Genomic DNA, 11125 nt, shown 5'->3' on the forward strand with positions numbered 1-11125 from the left:
TCTGTCACATATCCCAATGGCCCCACTGTCACTGCCCCCCCTTATAGCTATCATTGCATTCAAAATTACAGCCCACACTGCTCCCCCTCCCAGCTTACTGTCCTCACACAGCCCCCACTTATAGCAGTCTGTCCCCAATCACTGCTCCTACTCACACTGCACCCCTCAAAGCTTACTGTCCTCCTCACACTGCCCCCACTCATAGTTCAATGCCCCCCACTCACCACTCGCACTGTCCACTAACAGCTCCTGACTGCACACCCCCTCACATGCCCCCCTACAGATGACACTGCCCAAATCCCCTCTCCCCTCTTTCCCATGCACTGCTCCCCCTATACCTCTAGCACACTAACCTGCAAACTTTGGTGCTGTCTCCTCTCCTGCTGGAACCCTGGTTGGGCTGACCATGGCGCTGGCTGGTAACTAAACACTACAGGACAGTTAACACCCCGGCAGGTACAAAATGTATTAATATGATTAGCCTCCAAAGTCCTGAAAAGACACTTCCTTGCCAATGGGACCCCACTGTGCCTCGGCCTCACTCCCCTCCTACTGCTCATTGGCCAAGGAGGATATTACAGCCACCAAACTTTGGGACACAGCAGAGCTCACCCGTTTATCACTATTGGGAGGTGCACTCACGGGCATTCTTCTACATCCCCATGTACACATATAAACTTTACCAGGGGTAGCACCTGATCACCACCAGGTATCTACTAAGGCCCAGACCTCCCAGCCTTCCACTCACACCATCAAACAAAACAAGGTGGTTTGCGCTTCCAGCAGCCATGCTGACCACTGGTCGAGCTGTTTTTCCAGCACTGCCGCCCTGCTTTGGGCAGTCCAAGCACAGCTAGAGGTGGGTTGTTGGCTTTAACAACTGAGACCCGGGTTCTAGGCTTGGGTACTGACTGGAACCTCTGCTTGGCTTTATTCAACTTCCCAAGAGTCAGGTACAGTTCAATCACCAACGCTAACTCCTCAAACATTTGAGAAACAGCCTTTAGGGCCCACTGTTGCACCACATGATCTAGTACTTGCACAGCATGGTTCAATGCCACCACCTCTACAATACACTGAGCAGAGTTTTTATCCAGCTGCAACCATGCCTTACCCTTGGAGGCTCAGATGAGTTTAGCCTCCATTCCTGAAACTCCTGAGCCATGCTGAGTATGGCCTTCTTTAGGCATGTAGAGGAGTTTGCCTCAGTCACGTTTAAATCAACATATGCTCTTTGAGGTTCCCCTGTGAGACAGGGAGCATGTCTGGCAGCCTACTCCTCCTCAGGCCATTTTAAACTTGCAGCAGTACACTTAGAGGTGCACAGAAAAGCTTCAGTGTCATCAGATGGGGCAAGCTTCTGCAACACCTCTTGCTCATGCCCACCTTTCTTCATTTCAGTTAACTCTGCATGTAATAACTGAATTTGAGTTTGTTGATTCGGAATCAAAGTTTGCTGCCCTTGCACCTGTGCTTGCTGCCCTGCTGCCAGAGCTTACTGCCTGCAGCTAGTTCAGCAAAACTTTTCATCATTTCCTCCATATTACTCTTCTTTACCACTTTGTGGACAAATATAGCAGGCTTAATTAATGCTCTCTTGCAAGCCAGATTCCCAGCAATCTATATCAACTGGTTTCCCTTAAAACTGCACTACATTTACTATATTCCCTTGGCTTTCAGCCCCATACACAGGAATTAAGCAGTATTATAATGTGCACGATTTGCATATACACATGGACAGATTATCACTTTGACCAACTGCTATTTTATGGCTGCCTGCCACACTCACCTACCCAGCTGCTAGTAATGCAACTCAGACTCACCAAGCCGCTGCACAGAGGGTAGCGTCCTGCAATGCATCTCACTGCAGCCGTGGGTGGATCCAGTGATTTTATCTAGGCTCTTCCTGTGTAGTAGTATGCAGCAAGGTCCCTGTTTAGGCGCCAAATGTGACAAAATACACATAGACCGGGTAAAATCCAACAGAAGCTTTATTTCCTCACCACAGGCAGGTATACAGGACAGTGCAGTGTTCACAGGCAAGATATTACAGGCTAGTACACAGATTCTTCCACATAGCAATACAGTTAATTTAGTGGACCCACGGGTCCTATAACCTGGGTGACTATTTCACCGTCAGGATTAGTTTCCCAGTGTCTCTGCAGCTCTTTTACCAGTCTCACACAGGTGTCTGTATTCAGCTGCCTTTTCAGACTCAAACTTACACAAACCCTGGCCTGGATCTGACAACCTGCAGTTTTACCACTTTGTCAGATTAATCCTGTCCTGGCCACACTATATAAAAATGTACTTATATGTGTATATTAGGGGTGTGCACCGGCCACTTTTTGTGTTTTGGATCTGGATCTTTCTTCATGTTTTGGATCTGGATTGGTTTTTCCAAAACCACCCTTCCGTGTTTTGGGTTCTGGGTTTTGGATCTGTATTTTTTTGAAAAAAAGCATAAAAACAGCTAAAATCACAGAATTTGTAGGTTTTTCTGCTCCTATGCTATTATTAACCTCAATAACCTTAATTTCCACTCATTTCCAGTCTATTCTGAATACCTCACACCTCACAATAGTGTTTTTATGTCCAAAAGGTTGCACCGAGGTAGCTGGATGACTATGCTAAGCGACACGAGTGGGCGGCACAAACACGTGACCCATCTAGGCGTGAAACTGCAGTGGCAGACAGGATGGCATTGAAAAACTAGGCCCCAAACTGTACATAATGCAAAGAAAAAAAAGAGGTGCAAGATGGAATTGTCCTTGGGCCCTCCCACCCACCCTTATGTTGTATAACCAGGACATGCACACTTTAACAAACCAATCATTTCAGTGCCAGGGTCTGCCACACAACTGTGGCTGAAATGATTGGTTCGTTTGGGCCCCCACAAAACAAGCTGGCAATTAATCTGTCCCTGCACAAACTGGCTCTACGGAGGCAAGATGTCATCCTCATCCTCCTCATCCACCGATTCCTCACCCTCTTCAGTGTGTACATCCTCATCCTCACAGAGTATTAATTCGCCCCTGCTGGAACCACAGGTCCCTCTGTACGTTCTGGAGGCTGGTCTCCCTGGAAGAGTTGATAATTCATTTTATGAACATCATCTTCTCCACATTTTGTGGAAACAACCTCCTACGCCTTTCGCTGACAAGGTTCCCGGCTGCACTAAACACTCTTTCGGAGTACACACTGGAGGGGGGGCAACTCAGGTAAAATAGAGCCAGTTTGTACAGGGACCTCCAAATTGCTTCTTTTTCCTGCCAGTACAGGTACGGACTGTCTTACATGCCTACTTGGATGCTGTCACCGATGTAATCCTTTAACAGACAGACGCACGCTTGTCGCTGCTGCTTTGAGGATTCAAGTGCGGCTACAGCCCACACAATTCACAAAGACAGAAAAAAAAAAAGAATATTTTTATTGTTTGTGGAGCACACTTTGAGGGTTACACCACCCTTTAACAGACAGACGCACGCTTGTCGCTGCTGCTTTGAGGATGCAAGTGCGGCTACAGCCCACACAATTCACAAAGACAGAAAAAAGAAGAAGAATATTTTTATTGTTTGTGTAGCACACTTTGAGGGTGTCACCACCCTTTAACAGACAGACGCACGCTTGTCGCTGCTGCTTTAAGGATACAGGTGCGGCTACAGCCCACACATTTCACAAAGACCGAAAAAAAAAGAACAATATTTTAATTGTTTGTGTAGCACACTTTGAGGGTGTCACCACCCTTTAACAGACAGACGCACGCTTGTCGCTGCTGCTTTAAGGATGCAGGTGCGGCTACAGCCCACACAATTCACAAAGACAGAAAAAAGAAGAATATTTTTATTGTTTGTGTAGCACACTTTGAGGGTGTCACCACCCTTTAACAGACAGACGCACGCTTGTCGCTGCTGCTTTGAGGATGCAAGTGCGGCTACATCGCACACAAGTCACAAACACATTAAAAAAATAGTTTTTTATTTTTTGGAGCACTTTGAGAGTTACACCACCCTTTAACAGACAGACGCACGCTTGTCGCTGCTGCTTTAAGGATGCAGGTGCGGCTACAGCCCACACATTTCACAAAGACCGAAAAAAAAAGAACTATATTTTAATTGTTTGTGTAGAACACTTTGAGGGTGTCACCACCCTTTAACGGACAGACGCACGCTTGTCGCTGCTGCTTTGAGGATGCAAGTGCGGCTACATCGCACACAAGTCACAAACACATTAAAAAAATAGTTTTTTATTTTTTGGAGCACTTTGAGAGTTACACCACCCTTTAACAGACAGACGCACGCTTGTCGCTGCTGCTTTAAGGATGCAGGTGCGGCTACAGCCCACACATTTCACAAAGACCGAAAAAAAAAGAACAATATTTTAATTGTTTGTGTAGCACACTGTGAGGGTGTCACCACCCTTTAACAGACAGACGCACGCTTGTCGCTGCTGCTTTAAGGATGCAGGTGCGGCTACAGCCCACACAATTCACAAAGACAGAAAAAAGAAGAAGAATATTTTTATTGTTTGTGTAGCACACTTTGAGGGTGTCACCACCCTTTAACAGACAGACGCACGCTTGTCGCTGCTGCTTTGAGGATGCAAGTGTGGCTACATCGCACACAAGTCACAAACACATTAAAAAATTTTTTTTGATTTTTTGGAGCACTTTGAGAGTTACAACACCCTTTAACAGACAGACGCACGCTTGTCGCTGCTGCTTTGAGGATGCAAGTGCGGCTACAGCCCACACAATTCACAAAGACAGAAAAAAAAAGAGCAATATTTTAATTGTTTGTGTAGCACACTTTGAGGGTGTCACCACCCTTTAACAGACAGACGCACGCTTGTCGCTGCTGCTTTGAGGATGCAGGTGGAATCTAGACGGGATTTGGAACCGAGGACACACTACCTCCATCAATTGTCTAAATCCCACTGCACTAATGTCGGATACCGGACGCATGTCTAACACCAACATAGCAGTCAAGGCCTCAGTTATACGTTTTGCTTCAGGATGACTGCTGTCGTACTTCATCCTCATCGCTAGGGACTGTTGGAGGGTCAATTGTTTAGTAAAAGTAGTGATGTTCCTACTTCCTCTCTGGGATGATGAACAACTCCCAGCAGCAGCAACAGCACTAGGAGGAAGTGGTTCTTGATCTTTCCCTATTTTATTTTTATCGGAGAAAGTTTGGTCCTCCATTTATGTTATATTGATATATAATATACGTGCGGCTAAAGCGCACACAAACACAGAAAATATTTTTTTATTTTTGCTGGAGAGTAGTGCACTTTGTGGGTTACACCACCCTTTAAGAAATGAGCCAGCCGGCTCTTTACTTATGGGACACAGGCGCACGCTTGGCGCTGCTCCTTTGTTGATGCACGTGCAGCCACAGTGCACACAAGTCACAAACACAGAAAATATATATTTTTTTGGTTTGGAGTGTACTTTGGGGGTTACAGAACCCTTTAACGGTCAAGCCAGCCGGCCCTTTACTTATGACACAGGCGCACGCTTGGCACTACTTTGTTGATGCACGTGCGGCTACTGCGCACACAATTCACAAACACAGAAAATAATTTTTTTTTTGGTTTGGACTGGAGTGTACTTTGGGGGTTACAGCACCCTTTAACGGTCAAGCCAGCCGGCCCTTTACTTATGACACAGGCGCACGCTTGGCACTACTTTGTTGATGCACGTGCGGCTACTGCGCACACAATTCACAAACACAGAAAATAATTTTTTTTTTGGTTTGGACTGGAGTGTACTTTCGGGGGTTACAGCACCCTTTAACGGTCAAGCCAGCCGGCCCTTATGACACAGGCGCACGCTTGGCACTACTTTGTTGATGCACGTGCGGCTACTGCGCACACAATTCACAAACACAGAAAATATATTATTTTTTTAGCACTTGGGGGGAGCACCCCTGATGGACAGAGCACCCCCTGGACAACACTACAGCACCCCTTTAGGACTGGGACACTGCACAGGACTTTGGAGTGGACACAGCCCCTATGGAGAACTGACTGCACAACACAGTCCAGCCAGCCCCTATGGACTTTGAAGTAGTGGACACAGCCCCTATTAACAACAGCAGCACAGCACAACACAGCCAGCCCCTATGGACTTTGAAGTAGTGGACAACAGCAGCACTACACTACACTACACTACACAGCCCTAACTCCCACCCTCCCTCTTCACTGTCCACAGCCGAGTGAGAAAATGGCGCCGACGCGGGTACCTTATATAGGATCCAAAACCCGCGAGACTCGGAAGGCGGGATGATGACGATTTGCCTCTATTTCAGATCCGAGTCAGGCGGGAAAAGTCGAGCCTGATTCGGATCGGACTCGGATCGGGGGGGCTCGGGGGGGTTCGGATTTCAGAAATCCGAACCCGCTCACCCCTAATTTGCACATATGGTTTCACACCTAATCGTATGTTTATTTATTGCAAATATCACTCTCATTTCGCGTATGTAATAGGTGGCAATATTTCAGTCCCATACGCTGTTCGCATGCGACGTCTCGCGATGAAACTCCTTGGAAAAGGCTCAAAATTTAGACCAACCGGAATGCGATTTTCATTTCAGCATGCATACTGACACAAAGAGAATCAACCATTGGCAGTCCCATGACTTAGGCATCACACACACTATATAAACCCCTGAGCCACCATTTTGTGCTGTGATAGAGAGTGTGGAGCTGAATCAATGATGCAGCATGGCAAGCAGGAGAGCTGGGGGAGCTCAGCAGAGGCTGGAGGAGAAGGAGGAGGAGAAGCAGGATCCGGAGGTGATTGTCAGGCAGAGTCACAGTCATCAGGAGGAGGAAGGTTTGTCTGACCAGGAAGTGCAGGAGGAGGATGATGACACACAGGTGGAGGAGAAAAATGGAAAGGAGGGGGAGGATGAAGAGGAGGAGGCTGAGTCTGCTGGTCCATTGCCTGGGAGGACACGCTGTGGGCGCAATATGAGCTTCACCTATGAAGAAAATTCTGCACTGGTACATGCTATGGTACCAGTGTTCACACGTCTCCTGGGAGAACGCGCACATTCTACCCCCCTGGTCAGAAAGAAACAAATGTGGGTTGACATCACAGAAGCTGTTAATACTGTCAGTAGCTGCAGACGTGACGTTTACAACATTAAAAAATGTTTCAACGACATCAAACGTGTGTTAAAGGGGAAAATGGTGGATAAAGTTAAGCGGTCCCGCAAAAACGGTGGTGGCCGTCACATCCCCATACACTACACATCTTATGAACAAGAGCTCAAACAGATAATTCCACCAGATATCCTACATGGAACTCAGATTGAGGATACAGACAGACCTCCAAACCCGGCCCCTATTGGTGAGTAACATAACAATACTCGGTATGCGTTTATGATGCCGGCGGTCGATATGCCGACCACCGGCATCTCCACTACAGAATCCCAGCGAGGAATAATAAACCTACGCCGGGAGACCGGTGAACGGCATCCCGATCAAAGGGATGCCGGGCACCGAGCGTGGGGGGGAGGGTTAGGTTTAGGGTATGCAATCGGGAAGCCGACTGCCTAAATACCGGCAGCCGGCTTCCCGACTGTCATATCCCGGCAAGGGTGAAATGCCGGGCGTCTAGATGTAGACGCCCGGCATCTCCCCGACACCGGGAGACCGGTGCCCGGCATCCCGATCGTAGTGATGACGGGCGCCGCGAGCGGACAGCCGCGGGGGGGGGAGGGTTAGGTTTAGGGCTCCCGGGGGGGACTTAGGGTTAGGCACCCCCCCGGGAGGGTTAGGCTAGGGGGAGGGAGGGTTAGGGTTAGGCACCCTGGGGGGGGGACTTAGGGTTAGGCACCCTCCCGGGGGACTTAGGTTTAGGCAGCGGGGAAGGGAGTGGTTAGGCACTTAGAGGGGGGATTAGGGTTAGGCACTTGGGGGGAGGTTAGGGTTAGGCACCCCTAAGGAGGGTTAGGGGGGTAGGTTAGGTTAGACAATACTTACCTATCCACGATCGGGATTTCCAGCGCTATCGGGCTTCCGCTGCCGGGATCTCTGCTGATGTCGGGCTGCCGATGCCGGGAATCGAACCATTTCATACCAATTCCAGGTTTAGGGTTCCGGGGGGGGGGGGGGGAGACTTAGGGTTAGGCACCCCCCCTGGAGGTTAGGTTTAGGCTAGGGGGAGGGTTAGGGTTAGGCACCCCCGGGGGGAACTTAGGGTTAGGCACCCCCCACGGGGGACTTAGGTTTAGATGGCGGGGAAAGGGGGGTTAGGTTTAGGCACTTAGTGGGGGGATTAGGGTTAAACACAGTGGGGGGAGGTTAGGGTTAGGCACCCTAAAGGAGGGATAGGGTTAGTGGGTAGATTAAGTTAGATAATACTAACCTTTCGCATGATCGGGATTTCATTCCACGTCGGGCTGGCGCTGCCGGGATTTGAATTGATGCCAATACTCATATTACATATTTGTATTAGCATCATTTTCAGGGGTGTTATTACTGCTCTATTACTGTACAATACGCTGCTGCTGTACAACTACACATACAAGTATGCTCTCACCTAGATTGCCCAGAGTACAAAGATGTTATTGTTTGGCAATGCTGGGATGTGTAGTGCTACTTTTTTTTAGGGGTTTGTGTAAAGAATAATGTTATCATGTAAAAATAGAATAGAACTCAACACTAATATTTTGTTAAGCTAGCACAGAAAGGGCCATTGCACTGTTAGCTTAAAAACCACAGTCTTTTTGTTGTTTGCACTAAGGACCTCATTCAGAGTCGGTCGTTGCGGCCGCTCGGTCGTATGCCACCGATGTTCGCTAAACTGCGCATGCGTAAAATTCGCAATGCGCGTGCGCAAACTAGCTATTACGATCAGAAATTGCTCTCTCCTTGAACAGAGCCAGGCCGTTAGTTTGAGTGACAGGATGAGGCGTTTGTGGGTGGTAACAGGGGAAGGTGCTTGTGAACGGGGGAGTGGAGATCCGAACGCAGGCGTGCCTGACTATGCAAACGGCATTTTATGGGAGTGCATAATTAACTAAGTAGTGTCATGGCACATGTGACATGGGAAGTTTTTACACTGACTTGATCGTAGTGCTTAAGAGAGGGTATGGTCAACCTTAAGATCTACGACCATCTCCAATGGTTCCCGATGGTGTCGATTAATTCTTATATGCCCGGAGATGACGTGTATTGCGAACGAGAAGGGGGCGCGTTTTTAGTCTTACGGCCGCATGCTCCCCTCGCTCGTCCAGCTAACGATCCCATCTTAACGACGCAACTTACGAGCGCTTCATTTGCATATCCGGACCCTTTTACCTTACGACCGAGCGGCTGCAACGACCGACTCTGAATGAGTAATTTTATTTGTCCACTGCTACAAATAGTTTTAAAACACATGTAATACAGCAAATAATAATAATTGGGATTGTTCCGCAGCTGCTCCAGGGAGGAAGAATTCAATGGCAAAAAGGGCTCGTCCACGTGTGGAAGAACATGCTGCAGGTATGTGCTAACATAGAAATGTAGGGAAAACAGCAAAAAAGTATGCACATGAGCATTTATTGACGAAACAGACCCAAAGCAAACATGCTTTAATGAGGACATTATCCTTAGATTTATATACACATAACTTTAGATGAAATTAATGTGGCCACAATCTGCATACAATGCAGAAGCAGTAAAACTGTCTAGCCTTCCCCCCCTCCACCACCATTATTTAAATATAATTAATAATCCCTACTTTTTTTTAGGTCCACCATGCCACATCGACCAACTCCACAACTCCATCGTCAGGAAGAAGATGATGATCACAAGATCGTCTTAGGTCCGTATTCAAATTATGGCGAAATGTCATAATTTTCGCCTATTTGAAATATCCCTGTATTCAATTACATTGACTTTTCGCCGGTGCGAGAAGTCAATGTAAAAAAATGGGGATAATTTTTTGCCAGCCTTTAGCAGGCGAAAAAAAATGCAGAATTGGGGTTTAGGGATGCAAGCGTTATATAAAAAATAGCCTGCACCATTGGGAATGGCCCCTTAAAACGAAATGTGCAAAAAAAAGTAAAAAAAAAAAAAAAAAAAAATCGGGACACCCTAAAAGAAGAATTTAACATTTTGGGGAGAAAAAAAAATAGTTGAACAGTGTTTAAAAATAGCAAAATAGGTTCAGGGGTATTCTGTAAGTATGCAGCAGGGGTATTCTAGAATAGGCTATTAGCGGCAGGTGCATTTTTGCAGAATTTTTAAAAACTAGATTAGGGTCGTAAAAATATACTAGTACCCATTTTCATGGACCCCAAATTTGATGGGACCACTCTTAAAAAGGAAAAAAAAAAGCTAAGTGCTCTTCTGCATCACTTCTTTAATATTGGGAAAAAAACACCTGCCGCTGCTATTTAAAAACCCAACTTTCTTCTGCAGACATAAACAGGGGTACCCATAGTGATCCCCCAGATCAAAGTTTTGCCAGTTCCCGATTTCGCCTACTTTGGAATTGAATATGGGGAATAGCGGGATTGCGCGCTATACTTTTCCGCGAAGGAGGCAAACAGTCCAGCAGGCGAAAAGTCTGGACTTTTCACCTCATAGTCACAGTAGATCCTGGCATGGCTGTGGATGAAAATACAGAAGTGGTTACTAACAACAACCAGCAACTGAACCACACATCACCTCAGCCTACACCTACACCTCAACAATCCCCTTCTGCAGAGGAAATAGCTTTGTCCCTTGATAGCTTTAGATCTAAACAGGTGTTCTTTATAGAGAGCCAAACACAACAAATGGATTCCATTAATCATATATTAAAATAAATATTGAGTGCTGACAGAGTGGCGGAGGGTAAACGAATTAGAATGGCTTACAATATTGATTTAATGCTGCTTGACCTCACTTAGGCTATTCGGGCACAGACTGAGGCATTTATAAACCTTCACAGAAAGGTAGTAGGGCAGTTGGGCCTAATAAAGGCAACATCATCATCAGGGCCGGACTGGGACTAAAAATAGGCCCTGGCATTTAAAAAACACACAGGCCCACCTTGGCGTCAGCATCTGGCGCCAGGCGTAGACTCCTCCCCTCACTATTTCTGACTCCTCCAACTTCTTAGTCTATACTTTTATAAATAAAT

At 47.0% G+C, this 11125-nt stretch overlaps 1 protein-coding gene across 1 annotated transcript; it reads left to right on the forward strand.

Moving 5' to 3' along the window:
- The first annotated feature begins 6726 nt into the window (after positions 1-6726).
- Positions 6727-9820, forward strand: LOC148514709 (uncharacterized). Its single transcript, XM_088481042.1, has 3 exons — positions 6727-7357; positions 9433-9498; positions 9747-9820. The coding sequence occupies exons 1-3, from the start codon at positions 6727-6729 to the stop codon at positions 9818-9820; spliced, it is 771 nt and encodes a 256-aa protein (XP_088337168.1).
- Positions 9821-11125: the final 1305 nt, after the last annotated feature.

Source organism: Taudactylus pleione, unplaced genomic scaffold (genome assembly GCF_031769625.1).
Source record: "Taudactylus pleione unplaced genomic scaffold, aTauple2 ptg000260l, whole genome shotgun sequence".
Classification (NCBI taxonomy): domain Eukaryota; kingdom Metazoa; phylum Chordata; class Amphibia; order Anura; family Myobatrachidae; genus Taudactylus; species Taudactylus pleione.

Excerpts from the sequence above, each read along its gene's own strand:
- LOC148514709 (XM_088481042.1), top strand. The coding sequence starts at position 6,727 with ATGGCAAGCAGGAGAGCTGGGGGAGCTCAGCAGAGGCTGGAGGAGAAG. Across the intron at positions 7,358-9,432 it reads TCCAAACCCGGCCCCTATTG|CTGCTCCAGGGAGGAAGAAT; the intron begins GTGAGTAACATA and ends ATTGTTCCGCAG. Across the intron at positions 9,499-9,746 it reads TGTGGAAGAACATGCTGCAG|GTCCACCATGCCACATCGAC; the intron begins GTATGTGCTAAC and ends ACTTTTTTTTAG.